Here is a 22,765-nt window from a genome sequence, read left to right as displayed (position 1 = left end):
CAATATTTCATGCACTGCTGAGCATTGGCAATCCACGAACTCAAGTTTGAACTTTGAGTGAAGAAACGATTGGACCAACCTAACATCCTTCAATGATACAATGGGTTATTTTAATTACAAATAATAAACTAATTAAATAATTTAGTTCATATCTATACTAATAACACACTGAACAAAGTATTATCCCCTAGTATAAGTGTTCATGCATTCCATTGAACAAATATTACTCAGAAACTTACCAACACATGACCTAATTCATGTATAGTTGTTAACATTAGATCATCATCCTCTGTTGTGAGAATATCCTTCTCCAATCCACAATAGTTCACGACACCCACAAAAGGCCTACATGTGTATATATCAAAACAAACTACTTAGTTTCCATTTAAGTAGTAAATAATTAACAAACAAATTCCAAGCTAGAATAATTTTCATATTACCTTGTTTAGCTAAACAATCAACACTGTGAAACTGCAAGTAGTACTTATTGCTCACACCAATGGATTTAAATCCACTGATCCGTATTTCAAACCTTCAACCTACTTAGGATAAACTACAATATCGTTCAATTTGATTGGTGGACAGTATCGTTACTAATGATGCATCTGAAAACACCAGTCAAGAGTTGTGATGAGGACTACAGGAATTCATCCCATAACCAGTCACTGATTCATATCAATTGTGTGTATTTTATTTACAAAATGTATTCATACAGATTCATTATTACATGTAATTGTTACGTCTGGCCGATTGTGAACGCTATTTCGCTTCCCTAAGCTAGTTCCGTACCCCTGAGCTAGAACTATATACCGACTTGAAGACCAGAGAAAAGGCACAAAGTGTGTGGGAAGCACTTTACCACAGGGTTCCTTTATGTACAGAAAATACAAAGATTTTATAGTAATTTAAGAGTCCTTGAGTGTTACCGAAAGTTCTAGAATACTGCTAAACATAGTAGCAGTGTATAAATCAGCCAATCAGGATCTCCACATGTGACTTTTCCATTTTCATTATTTTAGTAACATAACTTCACATAACTTCTAACTAATCGCTGATGGTTGAAAATGCTCCTTGATGACCCATGAGCTTGTCATGTCGCTTGCGAGAAAACTGAAGGGTCATCCCAACAGTAATGTTAGTGAAATTTGATCTCAAATGTTGACTTATCTTTAGAGTTACTTATACGCAAAGTGGATGTTCATTATTATACCTACACCAAACGCTCATTAATGTTTCAGTAGTTTTCTATTTAACAAACTTTGTTCAAGACATCATTTGGTAAAACCAATAGTTTAGGCTGAAGTAATAGAAGATTCATTACTAAATACCATTTTGAACAAATACTTTTAAGGAAATCCAAATGTCTAAACAATTGGAAGGATCAGTCAGATCTGTTGAGTGAAAATATTGTAATAATGTCTTACAGACTTCGTCTCGTTAAGTGTAAATGTAAACAACACATATATAACTCGGCCAAAGGAAAAGAGGAAGACCAAAAAACACAATACGTCGAGAAATGCAGACAGACATGAGAAGAATTAACAAAAACTGGATAGACCTAGGAAGGAAGGCCAAGGACAGAGTAGGTTGTCGAATGCTGTTCGGCGGACTATGCTCCATCAGGAGTAACAGGCGTAAGTAAGTAAAAGTAAGTAATAATATACAACATTAACCTACAACACATGTTTTCTAGATTCGACATTTATAATAAACATGAGATGAGAGATGTATGTGGAGATTGTCAACATTAAAACGTTAACATTTCCAACTTGTCAAATCTGAGTTTGATGCAACAGGGCCACTTATTATAAAACTTTACATAACGACGTTGTCTTAAAATCTGAATTCTTCCGACCATATATCAAGACTACAAAATTAAATGAATTAACTATTTGTGGTGACGTGGTCGACTTTCGTTATTCTGTGGTTGCACAAGTTTTACATAAATAAAACAGATAAAAACACTTACACATTAAAACAGTAAGTGGTAAATGTCAATGACTTGCCTTCCTGTGGTTGGATCTTTTTCACAAAATGAAGCCCATGCAATTACATCTTCACCACATGTATCATTATGTATATTTTTCACAAGAATTAATAATTCATTTGGAGCTATTCCTTTCCCTTCAGAAAATACCATCACATCTTGATTAGATTTGCGTTGATAACATGCCTAAAAATAGGTTCACATGTTATATGACGTAATATGAACATATTCAAGCATTTCATGTACAGGTAATATTTGTGCAATAATTAATTAATATTCTTTATATATCATTACCTTATTAAAGCTAAGCTGTCTAATCTAACCAAACTGTTTGCAAAGAGGAACTCAATATGAGGTTAGCTTTCATCACTGATTTATTGCTGTGACAGACATTTATTTCAAACTTAAAATTCTTTTCAATTTGGTGCCTATTCTTACATTAAAGTTCTTTTTTTGATAACTTCTCTAGATGAGAAATCTTTACAGTTGAAATTAAGAACTCCATATCTTCCTATTTCAATCAAAGTAACACATAACGTGGAAGTCGTCAGATTTTTTCCAATTGTCATTTACCTCCTAATAGTCTTTTCTTTATTGCTACATTGATCATATATTTGTTTAAGATCAGTTTGTCTTTTCGTTTGTTTAAATATAAATTAGAACTATCTCTGATGAATCTTTTGAAAACATGAATTTCATGCTTTATAAATGTTAAAATATAATATTTTATAGTTGCATTCATTAGTCAATCGAAGCTAGACTACCATGGAAAAACTGGAAGTACTGGAAGGTTGCTCTATTTCGTGGATTGATTGAAGTTCGACATTAACACCGTTGGATACCGACCAGCTGAGTATCTTAGAGGCGGGATGATGGATGCGCAATGCTGAGGAGTCTCACAATAGGACGAAATGGTCGTCCAGTGTTTCCAGGTTATCCATGGCGGTCTAGCTTCAATTGACTCATGATTTCAACTATACTAACATCTCCACAAAATCTCCGGTTAATAAAACATATATCTAGAAATCTTTCAATAAATTTGACTTATCATTTATAAGTAATTTAAGGGTTAATAAAAAAAATTGACTTATTTTCATAGATCATCAGATGACTTTAAAAAAACAAAAAACAACTTATATAAAATAACATAACTCTAGTGTTATTAAAAATTTCCTACATAGCACAAGTCAATATATATATAGCTCAGTGGTAACGTCTCTGACTGTTAAGCTGAGTGACACGGGGTCAAATCCGTCAGAGAGCATCAGTTCCCTCAAGATCTAAGGTACACCTTGCTGACGAGTGCCAAGTAGCACGAAACCCGGGTTCAGGATTTCCTGTTGACTACCTCCAATCACCATCTTATCTCAATATAGTGCATGCAGTGTCGAGCCACTTAGACTAGTGACAACATTACAACTTGATCGATAACATTCGATTAGCACGAAGAAGGACTTGACACACATGACATTGATAACCACTCAGTAATTAATCTATTGTGATACATAAACACTTACAGATAAATACTCATCAGGAATTTTAGTATCGTAACATTCTTCACTATGTTCACATCCATCTTTATCACAGTAGGTTTGTTTGTCTTTTCCAGGAATTAATAGACGATAGCTTATACATCCTCTAAAAAATTAAAAAATAAACTGATTTGATTAATCACAAATATAATTATATGAATAAGAAAAGCTTTAAAGAATGTAACTAATGCTATGATTTTGTAGCTCAGGTGGACAGTTTTAATGGAGTTTTGTTCTTTGAGCTGGATGGTTTAGTGGTGGAGCTTTTATCGTCATTCTGAACGACATCATTAGCAAAGACTTCGGATAGAAGACTGTAGACGTTAGTGCAGATAATGTCGTTCAGAAGGACAATGAAATCTTCACTATCAAATCATCCAACTTAAAGAACAAAACTCCATCGAAACTTTTCTTCACGTGTAAAAATGTGGGATATATCGAATGTTTATTGAATGAACACTCGATGTATATGTGAGATAAAAGATTACTACATAGCGAACAGGATTGTATTCACTTTAAACATGATATTCGTAGATAAGTCTAGGTATCAACTTAGAGATTGTCATTGTGAGAATAGTTCATGCAAAACGTGACATGAATAAAATTACAATACAAATCAGAATAAATAGTATGGTTAGCTATATTGTAAAGTCAGTAGTATTATGTTTACAAGTAAATTTTAGCCTAAAATTGAACTAGATTTTATTATAGTTGAGAGCATGAGTCAATTGAAGCTAGACCACCAGAGAAAACCTGGAAGCACTGGACGACCGCTCCGTCCTATTGTGGGACTCCTCAGCAGTGCGTACCCACGAATTCGCCTCGCGAGATTCGAATCCAGGACATGCCAGTCTCGTGCCAGAGCACTTAAAAGATAGAGCACTGAGCGGGCATCCGATGGTGATTATGTCTAACTCCAACCAATACAAGAAGTTGAGCAACCGTTCACCAACTACCTTCAGTGGGTTCTTATCTCACAACAGACGTGGTTTGAACTCCAGTGGCCACTGCTTCTCACTAGAACTCCTGGATTTACCTCTCGAAGTCAATCACTAGTGAGCATATGATTATTATTTAATTGACTAACGCTTTCAACTATGAAAATACTAAATCTCCACAAAAACCCCTTCTGATAGATTTTATTAAACAAAAAATTATAATTCATAATTTACCTACGAACGAGTAACATTTCTTGTTTAGTTACATTAACAACCAATGTTCTCTCCCAATAACTGGAAGCACTCTCAATTGCTTTCTGTTGATGGAAATAAAAAATAGGCATAGAAGTCTTCACAGAAAGACAGTGGTAACAGAAATTCTTGTAAAAATAAATTACTAAAAAAAAGATAGCGTTGACAAATGACTTAAGTTAATGTATGTAAATGCAGAGAGTGAAAAACTTCGCCTGTATCTCTTCTAGGACTACTCCCGGTCATAAGTCTACAAATGGAGGATTGGAAATGACGTTGGCAACCCTAATCCGTAAAGAAATCTTGCTATGAAGACACTAAACGGAATAAATAAATAAAACCATGTAAGATCAATCCTGGGAGTTGAAGAATCTTCATTCATAAGAATTATGACGCAGCATGATGAAAGCCGAGATTCTTCGAAAGTCACGAAGCCGATGGCATTATTAACAACCATAGCCACAACTAATATAGGTACATGGAATTTCTAAACAATGTGAGATGAGAATGTCATGCATCCAGAATCATCAAAGCATTATTGAAAAAGAAGGAGGGAATCATAATGAATATTATCCATTGTTATACACACAACAATGGTGGCAACGATGACAATAAACATCAGTTCTATGAGAGATTGAGATCAATGATAGTGAAATGGTCAGCAAAACACCTGACCTTTCTGATGGGAGACCTAAATCCCAAAGTGGGAATAGACAACACTGAATATGAAGATATCATGGAACAACATGGATCGAGGGATAGAAAGGAGAATATCGAGAGATTTGAAAGTTCATGTACATTCAACAAATTGGTTATGAACGTCACTATATTCCCTCAAAACCGTATACACAAAGCTGCATAGGTGAAGAACAAATAAGGCAGGTCAATAACTGAGATTCAAGAACAGAGGAACATATGAGTAGAATACTTTGAGGAACACTTGAAGAGACCAGCTCCATTGAATCCACCACACATCGAAGCAGCACTCACTCACCTTCCTATAGATGTCACTACACTGACGAACGAAGAACTCGAGATAAGCATCAGAAAAATGAAGAGTGGGAAAGCAACACAACCTGAAAATATATCACCGCAAGCACTGAGATCGCACACATCAGGAATAACAAAAATGCTCCACACTCTATTCTGAGAGATTTGGGAGGAAGAACAACTGCCGACGGACTGGAAAGCAAGACACATCAACACGATACCAGAGAAAGGAGATTTGAGGAAATATGAGATCTACAGAACCATCACATTATTGTAAGTAAAATGAAAGGTTCTCAACAGAATGCTGCTACACCGGATGGACCATTCACTTGACATCCAACATCGAGATCAACAGATCGGATTCTGTAAGCGTCGGTCGTGAACAGACCGAATTGCGACACTACGGATCATCGTTGAACAATCTATTGAATGAAACTCGACACTGTACATCAACTCCATAGACTATGAGGAAGCATTCGACAGTGTGGATCGGAGAACATTATGGAAAAATCTTCGACACCATGGTGCACGTGGGAAAATCGTCAACATCATCCGGAATTCATACGACGGACTACAGTGCAAATTGGTGCATGGAAGACAGATGACAGATGCATTCCAAATGAAGGCCGAAGACAGACAAGGCTGTCTACTCTCCTCCTTCTTCATTCTTCTGATGGTTGACTAGATTATGAAAACCTCGATATTTGAGGTGAAGCACGGAATGCAATGAACAGCTCGAAATCAATCAAAAGATTTGGTCAACACAAATGAACTCACCTTTCTATCCCATACACATCAACAAATGCAGATGAAGACAGTCAGTGTACCAACAACCTCTCTATCAGTAGGCCTCAACATACAACATCCTCAAACACAGCACGGAGAACACCAACAAACACAATCACACTTTATGAACATTGGGTGTAACTAATATTTGTTTCTACATGTAGTCAAAACCAGTATACCTTATGCTGACCTATCGATAACCATCTATGATAGATTGATGAACAAAATAATCATACTGATAAAACAATAAAACATTTAAATAACCTATCATGGTAAGCAAATATGGATAGTGGATAGCAGTGAAATCAAAGACGCGCGTTTCGTCCTATTTGGAACTCGTCATCTGGATGTACCTACATCTCATAGTTGATGTTCACTCTGGGACTTGAACCCAGTACCCTCGCATCAAACGTCATCACATTATCCACTCGGTCACTGAGTCCTGATAGCCAATTGCTTGTGCAATAAACAAACAATACTTAATGAATTTAAGTAACCTAGCTTGAAATGTAGGCATAAATAAAATAGGAAGTATTCTAGCTTGTAAATTCTTAAACCAACCTTTATTTTTGGGAATGCTTTACTTCTTTGAAGTTTATCATCATATATTAGTTTGATTTTTAAATTTCTATTATCCAATATTCTTTTATCAATATTCTGTGAATAAACACCATCTCTCTGAAATATGTCTATAATGGAATAGGTCTATATTTAACTTACAGGTTTTCTATGATTAACTACTTTACATATACGAGCAGATTCAAATGAATTCAACAATACAAGGTGAATAAGAAGAAAAGGAAGAAGAAGAAGAAGAAGAACACTGATTTTCATCATGCTACTCTATGAAATCTAACTTCTGATCGGAGTTTATTTATAGTAAACATTTAGAGTAAAAAGATCCCACACATACTTCTGTTTCATTATAAAAACATTAAGAAGTGGTTCTTATTGAACTTGTTGAAAAGTATCACTTTTTTTTATGATTCTACTTCATGATGATGGATAAATCTAGTCAATCATCATTAACCTTATCTCATGATTATTAGGACAATAAATTGTACAACTTAAAATCAGTCAGGTCAAGTGAATAATTCCAGTATGATATAAGGTCAATGTATAGTCTTCATTGTTATAAGTAATATATGATAAATGATGATAAAGATGATCTACTTAATCTGTAATGATGCTTACAAATTATTATTTGGAATATATTTTGAGTATTGTGGTCATATCGGTGATTATATGATTTAGATTTTAGATAATCCTTTAAATTCATTTAGTATATCAAAAGGGGGTACTTTGTGGATATTATAGTAATTTTAATAATTGAGATCATGAATCAATTGAATCTAGACCATCATGGAAAATTTGGTAGCACTAGAAAGCCTGGATGGACTGCTGAAGTGTCTTATAATAAGACAAAACAGCCGTTCAATGCTTCCAGGTTTTTCATGATGGTCTAGTTTCAATTGATTCATGATCTCAATTATTAAAATTACTATAATATCCACAAAATACCCCCTTCTGATTATCAATCAATAACAAACTCAGCGAATTCATGATAACTCTCAACAGCTGGTTCCAAGCCTTACAGGACCTCCTGAAAGTACAAAAAATTAATATGGAGAACATAATTTGGATATTTTATTCAAAGTAATTTCTGTATTTGGTTTTCTTTGTTTGATGTAAGAGTGTACTGTTTCCATACTTTTCATATACTTCGGGTAGAATACGCATTATACAGTGATCCGAGCTGGACAATGGGGCGCGTTTACAAATTACATATGTACCCACATCATTAATGAAAACAAAGTTTAAATGAACATCAAAATGAATGGGAAAATCTACCACATTTTGGTGATGTAATGATTAAAGAAATCAACAGTCACATGATTTAAAATCATCAACTACAACTGGAAGTGAAACATTGAAGGCAGAAACAGAAAACTTAGTGAATTCATCAGCGAAAATAGATAGTGTGTTCCGGAATCACGTCGTTGTTTTTGTAACATAAACATAATTCAAGTATTTTGAATGAAATCTTAAAGTCAAACAGTCGATAAAGTGCATCGACATCTGTTCACGTTTACAAACATATCTACACCACCACCACACCTTTTCTTATTACTTGATCGGTCCTGACGATAGATAATGGAATCACGTTGTGATACTAAGCAATCGTCCTGTAAATCAGTTAACCAAGATTCTTTAGTTATGATTACAAAACAATTACGATATATGGTAAGTAGAGATGGATAGTGGCTAGCAGTGAAATCCAGGACGCGCGTTTCGTCCTATTTGGGACTCGTCAGCTGGATGTACCTATATTGAGGCAATACGCACAGTATGCACATATGCCAATTAGAGACTGACCAGTTGCAGTCCTAACACATGGATGGGAAGATTCAAACAAACAATACTAAATGAATTACGATATATGTTTTGACTTAGTAGGGACTGAAGATAGTCCACCTTGGTAATTAGTGATCGAAAGTTAGAATTTAGCAGTTCACTAATCGACTTCTGATTAATGTTTATCCCCTTCAATGCATATTGCCAACCACCCCGATGTTTCTTATAGTACTGTTTTGTACCTGTAAAGTGATAGGACGTAAACATTTCATATGCCGCTTGAATAGGTTATGCGATGAATAGACATAATGTAATAAAACAAATAAACAAATGGATGACTTGTTGAAGTGACTAGATGTGAGAAAGAAGTAGCCCAGATATTCCAACAGGCCGCAAACATGATAATAATACTACAATATGTAGAAAAATTGTTATTGTTCAAATGAAAGACTTGACAAAAATGTAAACGGACTTAAGTGTAGGTTAGATCCTATAAACCTATACATAATTATGCTCTCTGCATTGACAATTGTTACACGATAATTAAGAAATGACGATTGCAGAGGCTGAAAATGACGTTAAGCAAAGCAATTTTTCACTCAAATCGTAAAGATTCGACTTATTAATTAGTTCAGAAGGGATTTTGTGGAGATTTCAGTATTTTCATAGTTGAAATCATGGGTCAATTGAAGCTAGACCAACATGAAAAACCTGGGTGCACTGGACAGCCGTTTCTTCCTATTATGGGACTCTTCAGCAGTGCGTATCTACGATCCCGCCTCGCCAGATTCGAACCCAGGACCTACCAGTCTTGCGCCAGAGCACTTAACCGATAGACCACTGAGCCGGCATTCAACGGTGGTAAAGTTAATTAGTAATATGAGACTATGACTTCTTGAGTTCATCACCACCATATTCGAAGTGAAAACACTACATCATTCTATAGATCACTGATTCTGTACATTATAACTACCACTACTCAGTTTGAGAATGTTAAGTTTCTTTTCATTGTTCATAAACTTGGAGTATTCCTCGATCATCTTGAAGATAATGATTAATTGTTGTCATTTATCAAACTGGTAACGATTTTGCAAATATAAAAGAATGTTTTCATTTTTCAATTACTAAGAACGTGACATGATAATACTTTACAGTCAAGACATATTTACATCAATTGATTATCTTTCCACTGTTTATTGTCCCTGAAAGTGACAATGCACTTACTAATTCATATGTTTATACTAAGAATTTAGTAACTCTCCATACGATGAACATATAATTTATATAGTTGAAAGCATGAGTCAATTGAAGTTAGTCTGTCATGAAAGACCAGTAAGCACTGGACGGGCGTTTCGTCCTATTATGGCACTTCTCAGCAGTGCGCATCCACGATCTCGCCTCATGAAACTAGTAGCTCCTGGGTTTGAATCTATATCCAGGTTTTCCTTGGTGGTCTAGCTTCAATTGACTTATGCTTTCAACTATGAATATACTGAAATCTTTACAAAATCCCTTTTGACAATATAATTTTTGCATCATTCTATAACTTAATTAATAATCCAATACAGTTTTTATAAATAACCGACAATTTCATCATTTCAATTATGTAACAGAATTCATCTGCGAGATTGAATGTCTTGGGTTCGAATCTCGTGTCCAGGATCGTAAATGTATACTGCTGAAGAGTCCTATACTAAGTCTAAAGACAGCCATCCAATGCTTTAAGGTTTTCAACAATGTTCCAACATCTATTGATTCATGATCCTAATCAAAAACTTAACAATCTCTATAACCTCATTGTAAGGACGGCTCGTCGGTAGACTCTAGGAAGCCTTAAGAAGCCCAGGAATAGCCACAGACATTCCATCCAATCACTGCTAGGGGAATGTTTTAGAATGTCGATGTGTAGCTTCCCCATTGGATGGATTAGCATGACCCCTATATGCCTATTGGTTGACCGAAATGATGATTTACATTCAGCCAAAAAACTATAAATACACGAGATTTCTGTACTATATTTTTACACTGATTTGGGGAATAAACTTCCTACTTACTAGTCTTTGTCTTCTCTTTTTGCGACGTTGCGGGTTCTATCGTTCAAGTAGTCTAATAGTTCGCGGCAAATTAAGAATCGAGGCTCTAGATACAACACTCATACTTATATGTAACAGATATATATATGAAAGCTTAAATAAACCCTTTTTAAACAAAATATATTTTATATAGATTTAATTTAAAATACACATAAAACTTTAAATGATAAACACAACAATGAATAGTCATGTAATGAAGTAACAAATGGTTAATAAATCAATATTACATTAGATCTGTACATCACATCTTCTGTATCACTTGGTCTCTCCTTGATCCTGGACAATTACCCTAAAATACGACGATTATGAACAGAAAGTAGTTTGAATCTTTTGCACAATTATATATATATATATACATAATATCATTATAATTAATGAAAGCACTTGTTGGGCTTAGAACATATGAATCAACAATAATAACCTGCTTTCTCACAACTCGTCAACGTTTCTCAGTAAACTCTTAAATAATACACTATAAAGACTTTAGTTAATAGATAGTTAAACTGTTAGTTCATTTATCTTAGATATATTCTTTAAGGTATAAGTATTTATAAATAGTTGTTTACGTAAAATACTCAACTATCACTAACCAGATACCAGAAATAACCAATGTGCATTAAAAGGCAATTCCTAACTTGAAACCCGGAAGGGAAGCGGAAAAAATAGAAAAGCCAAAGAACACATTACTCCGGGAAATAGAAGCAGATATGAAAAGGATGAATAATATCTGTAAAGAAGTGGAAAGGATTGTTGAGAACAGGATTGAATGAAGAATGCTGGTGTGCGGCCTGTGTTTCTTGACAAGGGATAACAGGTGTAAGTAAGTAAGTAATATTCTTTAAAACATCAAGGTAGTGAAGAACTTGGTAAAAACAGTTATAACATTTTCAATAATATATTATAGTAACCATTTGGTAAAGACCGATAAAACAAGATATGGTCACAAACTCTCTAGTGAATGTCAAAGTTTCCGAACTTTATAACTATTCTAAATAATAAGATAAAAACAATCAGCGAGACTAAACTTTATGGACGACCTTTGAACGAATCTTAAATGACCTTGAGAAATATTAGCCAATCAGAAGACAGTTAGCATACAGTAAAAATATATTATACAAAACTAAAAAATTAAAGCGGATACTGTTCTTTTACATGGCTCAAAAACTTCTCAAATTCAGATATAGGTTCTGAAGTTCTAAATCACAGTGCATGCGGTACAGGAACTCATTCATATGACTCCATAGTAGTCGGCTTCTGGAGCCATGATAAGGTCTAAAAATTATTATTGTTGGTACCTTTCGGTTCCTAACACGTTGGAAATGTTACGTCTAGGGTCCGCTGTAAACCGGTCGTACGTATGCATCAGGTAGCGCCGTGACCTTGAAAACCCGCGAAAGCTTCTGATTGACTCGTCCATAAAGTTTAGTCCGGCCAAACAATCATGTAGTCCATGTCAAAACTGGTCAGAGACAGAATGTTGAACTAATTTTGTCGACTTAAGCATGTTTTTATTTAAAGCAAAAGAAACGTATCATCTATTTTGTATTGCGATTTAGAAAATGATATACCTTTGTCAAAGAATTTATATCTATTAGCTTATTTTTAAGTTCACCTACTTATTTGCGACTGTTACCACTCCAGAAGAAGAATAGAACACCTACCAGCATTCTATATCCAACTCTATACGGAACAATACTCTCCACTTCTTCACAGTTGTCATCCAGCCTTATCGTTTATGCTTACAATTACCAACATAGTGTGTTCGTTGGCCTTCCACTTTTCCGCTTCCATTCATGATTCCAAGTTGATGATTACTTCGTGATACAGTTCGATGATCTCCTCAATATATGTCCTATCCACATTCAACATCCTTTCCTTATTTCCCCTTTATCTGGTAGCTTATTTACTCTCTCCCAAAATAGGTTGTTGCTGATGTTATCTGATCAACACTCATTGAGTATATTGTGTAGACAATTGTTTGGAAATACTTGTACCAATTTGATGATTGTTGTAGTAGTGTAGTGAACAAGAACACGGATGGGGACAATCGAATGTATTTGAGCACAACGTTACAGAATATCTCACTAAAATCTGATAACCATATAGTAAACAGTTTATTTGCAAACTACCAATCAATTGTCTCAATCTTGACTCTTCTTTCTGCAAATATCAGTCCATCGTCTCTGATTTCATTGTTCATGTATTTTTATACCTCTTGCGTTCCGTTGCCGTTCTTTCGTTATCGATCTTCTACTCGAATACATTCCACGCCCAAGTATCATTATATACTACTTATGTGGATATAAGTAACCAACACCACAATAGTTATTGAGGCTTCAGCTTCATACAGTTGGACAGTGTTGACGTTCATATTGAATATTGTGACTTTGATATTGGTTTGGAGACTGTTGTTTTGAGTTGCATATGTTATAGGAATGTGGCTCTCGTTTTGCTATTCTTTTGCTTTTACGTGTGCATTAGATCTTCCTTGTTCATTGATGATGCTGTCCATGTTGAAAACTTTGGTATTTGAATACGTATATTACATTAGTATGACCTAGATATACTTCAGTGTGAATACCTTTGCCCTCTATCCATATATATATATATATATATATATATATGCATACTCAGAAACAAAATGTTTTTATTAACGAACCTAGTTTTCCATTTGCTTGACTTTCGCAAGTTAATGGCTTATCATCCATAGAGGTAGCTACCTATTAGGAAATAAATTTAAATTGAGTATATTGTTTCAGTCAAGGTAATTAAAACAAAATTTTCTTTTTAGTTTATGAAATTAGTCTTGAAATATGAATACGTTATTGACTAATTTTTTTTTCATAGTTGAAATCGTGAGTCAATTGAAGACAGACCACTATGGAAAACCTGGAAACACTGAACGGCCGTTTCGTCCTATTATGGGACTCCTCAGAAATGCACATCCACGATCACGCACCCACGAGATTCGAACTCGGGATCTACCAGTCTCGAGCCGAAGCCCTTAACCGATAGACCACTGAGCTGACCGGCATCCCACGGTGTTAATGTCTAACTTCAACTGATCCACGAAGTTGAGCAACCATTCACCAATTGTCTTCAGTGAGTTCCAATCTCACAACAGACGTGGTTTTGAACTCCACTGGTCACTGCTTCTCACTAGAGCTCCTGGATATACTTATCGAAGTCGATTGGTTAAGGGCTCCGGCTCGAGACTGGTAGGTCCTGGGTTCGAATCTCGTCAGTGCGGATTCGTGGATGCTCATTGCTGAGGAGTCCCACAATAGGACGAAACGGCCGTCCAGTGTTTCCAGGTTTTCCATGATGGTCTAACTTCAATTGACTCATGATCTCAACTATGTATAGTAAACTCTCCACAAAACTCCTTTCTGATAATCCTAAATCATTTATTGATTGTCCTTAAAATATTGTCAATTTTAAAATGAACGTAGATAGAGATTGGTATTTTATTAATTACAACTACAATTACCGAATTTTCAAGTGTAGGAAATGTTTCTAATAGTTGTTTTAGAGTTTTGGAGCTACCTTTTAATAAAAATTTATACATGAAGACACGATTTTTACGTCATTATTAAATATGTAAACTGTAGTAACTTACAGTAAGTACTGGGCAATAGTCAAATATATTCAAACCTCCATAATATTTTCTTTTGTCCGCACTAACATTAAATAAGTTATCCATAAACTGAAATTGAGGTTGCATTTCAACATTATATTGATACACTTGACAATATCCTAATACATTTTCAGATTTTATACATTTTAATTCATTATTAGTATTACAGAACGGTTTGATGTCTTCTCGTCTACAAACAAAAAACAAAGCTTTATTAACATTAAAATGAAAGACTTGTTAAAGAAAACCAAGAAGAACTGGACGGCCGTTTCATCCTAGTATAGGATGACTCAGCAGCGCGCATCCACGATCTCGCACACAGCACTCGAACCTAAGACTTTCAATCTCTCACGTGAACGCTGAACCTCCAAAAACACTGAACCAGTATCCAACAGTGTTAATGTTTAAACTTCAACCAATCGATGATATTATGTGACCATTCACTATTGTCTTCAGTGAGTAACTCCCTCAAAACAGACTAATCATTTCATTTTATTATTACATTTTATTATGGATTACTAATTACAAAATATTTTCGATATTCTTTATCAGAAATCAATGAGATTCTTTCGTTGGTTTAAATGAAATGTCGAAAGTTGAAAAAAAAATGGATCAAAGTATGAAAGCTAAAGTTAAGTTCTCGAAAATTCACAAACTCTGATCTTAGTCTTAGACTTCCTATTATAACGGTCCATTTTCCTTGTTTACACTCGAATAGGACGTTAATTTACCTTAGACAAATATTTACACTGGATTCCATCCAAGTGTTCACTCTACAACTCAGATTTTGTTAGGTTGTTTTCTACCTGATAGGGTTGCTGAGCCCCTGCCAAATACTCCTATTTTAATCAAGCTTGAGAGCGGAAGTAAATTTGGATGGCCTACATGCTAACAAGAAGATGGAGAAACCCTGTAAGAGGTGAAAACTTCACGCACCCGGACACCATCATCGATGAAAAAGGGGGATCCAATACAGACATAAAGATAAAGATTAGCAAAACGAGAGCCTCATTCCTACAACATATGCAACTCAAAACAACTGTCTCCAATTTAATATCAAAGTCACAATATTTAATATGAACGTCAACAAAATTCAATTTTATGGAGCTGAAACTTCGAGAACCAATACAATCATCATCAAATTGGTACAAGTATTTCTAAACAATTGTCTACACAATATACTCAATGAGTGTTGATCAGATAAAATCAGCAACAACCTATTTTGGGAGAGAACAAATCAGCAACCAGATGAAGAGGAAATAAAGAAAAGATGTTGGATGTGGATAGGACATATATTGAGGAGATCATCAAACTGTATCACGAAGTAATCATCAACTTGGAATCACGAATGGAAACGGAAAAGTTGAAGGTTAAAGAACACAATGCATCTGTAATCGGAAGCGGACATTATAAAGATGAATAGCAAGTGTAAATATATGGAAAGTATTGTTCGGTATAGAGTTGGATATAGAATGCTGGTAAGTGACTTATGCTCCTTCTTGAATGTTATTAAGCGTAAGTAAGTAACTAATCAAGTAAGTAAGTAAGATGCCTTTATTTTTCTGGTACGACAATCTACAAGTTCCAAATGCGTTAGTAATCTTAATGACTTATGTTATTGTTATTGCTGCTTTCAACCTCTAGGAATGTTGTTTACTGTAAGATAATGGTTGAGAGAAGTCGATAGCGTATCCTGAATTATTCGTTATGCTATTTGCCTCTCATCAACAAGGTGTATCAATAATCATGATGCTGCTTGATGGAGTTGATACTGTTTTACCAAGTTTTACAATAACAGACTTTGCTTCGAACTTTTCAGCCACTGAATGACTCACTGTAAAACTCAGATGAACGTATTACAAGTGCTTATCAGGACTCAGTAGCTGAGTGGATAACACGGTGGCGTTTGAAGCGAAAGTTACTAGGTTTGAGTCCCAGATTGAACATATGAACAACTCTGAGATACAGGTATATCCAGCTGACGAGTGACAAATAAGACGAAACGCGAATCCTGCATCCCACTGCTAGCCTCTATCCATAATTGCTTATAATACAGTATAGTAAATTGTATGAAACTGAAAATAAATTTTTCTATTTTTTTCAATTTACCTTCTTTGTCTTTTCTTAATAAATTCATAACAACTTTTCGTCACAAAATCACAACCTAAACCTTTTCCCCATTTAAATTCAGTGGCCACACTATAGTCGACATCATAAAAGCTTTAAAAAGAAAGTAAAATATATCAGAAATTAATCAAATTTAAAAGGATAAGATGTTTTTAATTTCATCTATTTATTTATTACTTATTTTCAAATGTAAGTAGTAATTATCATTATCTGTGAATATTACAAGTAGTGAAAAGAAAGAACATTTCACTTTTTAAGCTAAAATGGCTAGTGGCAAGCAATGGAATCCAGGATGTGTGTTTCGTCCTACTCGGGACTCATCAGCTGGATGCATCTACATTTCGTAGTTGATGTTCATTCTGGGATTCGAACCCAGTACCGTTCACCTCTCAAATGCTTCATATTGCATCTTCATAGTTTTCTAATGATTAATTGTCTGATCGTGAATATCAGTTCATTTTCATTTCTAATCACACTATTCATCTTATCTCAAGACTTTATGAAGGTAATATGAAACCTTGAAATGAGATAAGCTCATTTTATCCTGGTAACTTTGTCGCTCTTGCTTTCTTTAAAACTGTTTAACAAAATCTTCTTGCTTTTCTTTACTAATTATTAGTCAGTGATGACTTAGTAAATAGTACATTTGATATTTCACAGTGATATTCGTTGGATAATTCATAAAAATCAGGAAACATTGAACAGCTTTTACGTTCAAATATGAAGCTCCATAGTAGTTGGAATATAAGATCTCATGAAAGATTGAAAATAGGGTCTTAATGATTCACAGTGATCGTATTACCTTCAAACCAATGTATTAACACCCAATTATCAACATTCATAGTTTCAGATAATTTGTAACATTAAGAGACTTTAATCTCTTACTGTTGATTGGTAACTGCCAAACTTCTAACATAGGTGGATTCCGTTGGACTAATTCGGTAGAGCATTAAATGAACACTTCTGAAAAGTTTCACACTAGACCGAAATAGTCATCCACTTTTCCCTTTATTTTACTGGTTGTCCAAACATGGCAATATCGAGTCAATCCTTACAGGATGCAAGTATGCTATTAAGAAACTGGTTAATTGAAGTCCTAAACACCAATAAGAAGATTCAAACAACCAATATAATATGAATTAAAGTTATTATAATGCGATCGTGGATGCGCACTGCTGAGAAGTCCCATAATAGGACGAAACTGCCGTACATTGCTTCCAGGTTTTCCATGGTGGTCTAGATTCAATTGACTCATGACTTCAACCATGAAAATATTGAAATATCCACAAAAAACCTTTCTGATCTATTAATAAATATGTTAGTTAACTATGCACAACTCACTTTGTGTCTTTGAAATAAGCCAGCATTATTCTGGAAACAGTATATGTACCGAATTTCGTAGGTGTCATCAGATCAATCTGAAAAAAAACAAATTGTTTGTTAGAACGGTAAGATTATATATATATGGCATTTAGCATCTTAAAATCACACTGATAGTTAAAATGTAATCATTGTGAATGTTTCATTTTGCTGTCCTAGGCATTCTGACATATTCTTTTGCCCTCTGATTTGTAATGCTTCTTAGGGTCTCAGAGTTATCTGCTAAGAACCTGAAGTTAGTCATCGTTTGGTAAACATCGATCTGTCATTGATCCAATGTTAAAATATTGTCTTAGTCAATTATGATTAACTTTATGCGCATGTCGTCGCAGTGGATTCCATATCTAAAATTATTTGTTAACACTGAGAACACATGAAAAGAAATATATATGGTCAGTCTTTAAAAGAGCTTTAAAGAGTATTGTAGGTTTCAATGAGTTGACAACCATTATTTGACCACAGTTTCTTGAATAACATCATGCCTCCTCACATTAGTTTATTAAATATGCATGCCATATATCCTACTTTTGAGATGATGGAGAAGATTCGTAGATCAGATGGATGATTTGGATGCAGTTTTATTCTCTGAGCTAAAGTCTACTAGTTCTCGACAACTTATTTCTACGATGTATTAATAAGACTAATCAACAGAAGATAAACCAAGGTACACTGTCTATATTTTTCAGTGACATTATCGTTGTCCAATCATATTGAATTCAAATGAATCGGTAAGCTCAAACTGGAGCACAAGGCAAACTTCAGATTTCTACAAAGATATGCAAACTATACGAAATGTACGACCTACACGAATGAGTTCAAAACAATCTACTGCAGTAGATATAGACAATAAATCCATCTAATCCGACACAAACAAGAAATGAAATGCAGCATAACAAACAACTATCAACAAATTTCATTGCTTCAATGACATTTTAACGATATATCTTATTCAAGTAGGCAAAGATCTGGGTGTAACACATCCTGACACACTATCTTTACTTAAATTGTCGGCCACCAAACAGCCAAGGCTATTGAGACTTCCAGAATACCTTTAGCAGTTGACACCGTCGAATACTTTGTCCCCTATAGTCAGACTATGCACTTACAAAGAGTGGTCTTGAACCAATGTTCTTCGTTCCTCAACTAAAGTAACTTAAAACTGCATTTCGTCAACATTTTTACCAAAGCTATGCCATCCACATGCTCTAAATCATCAAAAGATCTTTGAAGTCATAAGATGATTAGAGAAGTTGCTCATCCTATATTCACTTAACATCAGATTGTTTCATCAGAAATGTTGGAAAAATGAGACAAGTTACATTTTGTAACGTGTCAGGTAAACATTCTGCTGTAATGATGTTTTTAAGATCATCAAAGATATTCCTTTCGAAAACAGAAAAACCTTGTATTTCTTGTACTTCCTAACATTGAATATCTACAAAATTTTCTTATTGTCAACGTATCGAATAAACGGATATATCTGAATTTTTCAGAAACTGGATCGTTTTTTCCGTTTAAATACTGCATGGATACCAGATGTTAGGTTTTAATTCTAGACTATGCTTGTGATTAACTGGATGGAACTTAAATTCAAATCATCATTTAATCAAAATGCTCTAAACAAACAATGTAATGAAATCATGATAGAAAGTTACTTACTCCCATGATTCTATGACTAAGATGACCGCCCTGTAATTCGATTCCCTCAAGTTGATTACATCCAAAATGTCTTCTTGCTTCTCTCTTTAATGAATAGAAAAAAACAATATAAAAAGACATTAGCTAAATTTATTGGTACTACTATAACATTCATCAAATTGGTACAAGTATTTCTAAACAATTGTCTACACAATATACTCAATGAGTGTTGATCAGATACCATAAGCAACAACCTATTTTGGGAGAAAACAAACCAGCTTACAAATGAAGAGTAAATAAGGAGAAGACGTTGGATTTGTATGGAACATATGTTAAGGAGATCGCCAAACTGCATCATGAGACAATCCCTAACTTGGAATCTGAAAGGGAAGTGGAAAAGAGGAAGGCCAAAGAACACATTACGCCGGAAAATAGAAGCAGATATGAAAAGGATGAATAACAAGTGGAAAGAACTGGAAAGGAAGTCCCAGGACAGAGTTGGATGGGAAATGCTGGTGAGCGGCCTATGCTCCTCGACGAGGATCAACAGGCGTAAGTAAGTAAGTAAGTAAGCATATAAACTTAGTACATTGAAAAGCAATTCCACGTAATTTTATGAACGAGTTAGAGGTATTCGACTAGATTGTTTGTAGGATTTTTCAACAAAAATACGATGTTTTTTATATTAACTTACGCCTGTCACTACTCATGGAGGAGTATAGGACGCCCATCAGCATTCTATATCCAACTCTGTACGGAACAATACTTTCCACTTCTTCACAGTTGCCATTCATCTTTCAATATCTATTTCCTGTCCCAGACACAGTGTGTTTGTTGGCCTTCCATTTTTCTGTTTCCATTCACGATTCCAAGTTATCGCTTGCTTCGTGATGCAGTTTGATGATTTCCTCAATATATGTCCTATCCACATCCAACATCTTTTCCTTATTTCCTCTTCATCTGGTTGCTGATTTGTTCTCTCCCACAATAGGTTGTTGCTGATGTTATCTGATCAACACTCATTGAGTATATTGTGTAGACAATTGTTTAGAAATACATGTACTAATTTGGATGATTGTTTTAGTAGTTCTCGAGGTTTCAGTTCCATACAATTGGACAGTTTTGACGTTCGTATTGAATATTATGACTTTGATTTTGGTTTGGAGACAGTTGCATATATTCTTCAATTGTAGGAATGCTATCCTTGCTTTGCCAATCCTCATCATTCGGTGTGTATCGGACCACCATTTTTCATCGATGATGGTGTGTAGATACGTGAAATGTTTCACATGTTCTAGAGCATGTTCAGTGAGTGAGATTGTGTTTGTTGGTGTTGTATTTGAGGATGTTGCTTTTCTCTTGTGTATGGTGAGGCTGCTTCTTTGGACATTATTGGAGCAACCCCCTGAGCATATGGAGCATTTTCCTCCTAATGACCAAAGTACAGCAGCATCTCTCGCGTACTTAACCTTAGCTATCCAGCTTAGTATCGATTTTCTACAAACTACTGATACAGTGGTGTATGCTACTTCTGTTGATAGACATGACTAATGTGTAACACCAGTCGTAAGTGGAAATTCTGCTAGCAGAATGCTAAGAGGTTTAGAGTTGAGGGGAATAGAAATGAAAATAGAATGGGACTTCTTATGATTTATTACTGAATTAATATCCTCTACTTAAAATATATAGTTTCGAAATGAAGAGAAACTATTGCAGTAAAGTACATAGGATCAAACTTAAAGGCATTGGAATTGTTACATAATGTTGGTTTTTATCTAGTGTTAATGTTTAAGGTCCCCGTTTCGTCCCATTCAGGACTCATCAATTGATTGTACATTCATTCCAGTGTTGATTTTCCCACTGTAAATCAAAATCAGTACCTATCGCCCAAACATTAAAATGTTATCCGCTGAGCTAGATTTGATTCCAGATATCTAGCGGACGATACATGAGTTTCGAAAGCCACTAACAGACAGTAGTCAATTATTCTTTTACTTGTGATACGATGATAATACCGCATAAGCCATTTAAGATGCATATATTCCAAAAAGGCTAACTCAACTGCAATCTTAAATATTAATAACACTATGATACGAAACTTTACAATTTAGAACAAACTTTTTTTATAGTTCGTATCGGGAAATGATTTTAATTAGACAATTTCTGAATTATCAGAAGGGGTTTTATGGAGATTTAGTATGTTTCATAGTTGAAAGCATGAGTCAATTGAAGCTAGACCACCATGAAAAACCTGGAAACACTGGATGGCCATTTCGTCCTATTATAAGACTCCTCAGCAGTGTGTATCCACGAACCTGCACTCGCGAATGAATGCCAGGAGCCATTGTGCTGGGGTTTCTCCCTTCTATGGAATGCCTCAAGATCATGTCAGATCAAGTGAGTTCAACAAACCCTTCTAATTAACCAAACAAATGAAAAACATTATTATTCTAAAATGTATTTTAAAAACAATATATGGTTTGAAATTACAAGGCTTGTTACTATTATGGTTAGTAATTCGTTTCATCTATCTCCATAACTGTTGTATTCTAACTTAAAAATTAAAGTCTCAACATATCAAAATAGAGTAATGATATAACTCACAAGCATATTTGGTAGTCTAAGTACTTGTCTAGTAACTCGAAATTCACCAACAGCTGATAACCATCTCAACGTTACGTTCTGTACAGGTTTTAAGCTTGTAGAAAAAAAACAAATAATAAATTTGATTTTACATTCTAGCCTTCCATTTGCATTGCCAAAGTAAACTTACACAACGCAACACATTCTTTTACTTAATTCAAAGTTTGTAAAATACTAACATTTAGTTCTAACCCTAATTTATTCAGTAAACCATAAGCTTTCGTTTGATGTATGATTCACTGTCATAGTCTTTTCTGTTTTAATGCCATTGTAATTTAAACGTAACCTTTAGTTTTGTAAGCAAAGATGGATAGAGGCTAGCAATGGAATCCAGTTTGACACCCGTTTCCTCTTATTTGTGACTCGTCAACAGGATGTACCTGCATCTCAGAGTTGATGTTCACTCT

At 34.7% G+C, this 22,765-nt stretch overlaps 1 protein-coding gene across 1 annotated transcript in view; it reads right to left on the bottom strand.

Moving 5' to 3' along the window:
• Positions 1 to 22,765, bottom strand: part of Smp_167120 (leishmanolysin-2 (M08 family)) — a gene marked incomplete at both ends in the record, with an annotated part of 44,317 nt that overhangs the window by 11,682 nt on the left and 9,870 nt on the right. Inside the window, 8 exons of the mRNA XM_018789775.1 lie at positions 2,003 to 2,173; positions 3,505 to 3,624; positions 13,594 to 13,653; positions 14,553 to 14,760; positions 16,680 to 16,790; positions 18,039 to 18,115; positions 19,737 to 19,820; positions 22,320 to 22,413. Of these exons, the coding sequence (XP_018646413.1) occupies positions 2,003 to 2,173; positions 3,505 to 3,624; positions 13,594 to 13,653; positions 14,553 to 14,760; positions 16,680 to 16,790; positions 18,039 to 18,115; positions 19,737 to 19,820; positions 22,320 to 22,413 (925 nt within the window). The remainder of the gene's footprint in view (positions 1 to 2,002; positions 2,174 to 3,504; positions 3,625 to 13,593; positions 13,654 to 14,552; positions 14,761 to 16,679; positions 16,791 to 18,038; positions 18,116 to 19,736; positions 19,821 to 22,319; positions 22,414 to 22,765) is intronic.

The sequence above is a fragment of the Schistosoma mansoni genome (genome assembly GCF_000237925.1).
Source record: "Schistosoma mansoni, WGS project CABG00000000 data, supercontig 0132, strain Puerto Rico, whole genome shotgun sequence".
Taxonomy (NCBI): Eukaryota; Metazoa; Platyhelminthes; class Trematoda; order Strigeidida; family Schistosomatidae; genus Schistosoma; species Schistosoma mansoni.
The sequence above is the reverse complement of the archived record's forward strand: the minus strand, read 5'-3'. Positions and strand labels throughout refer to the sequence as shown.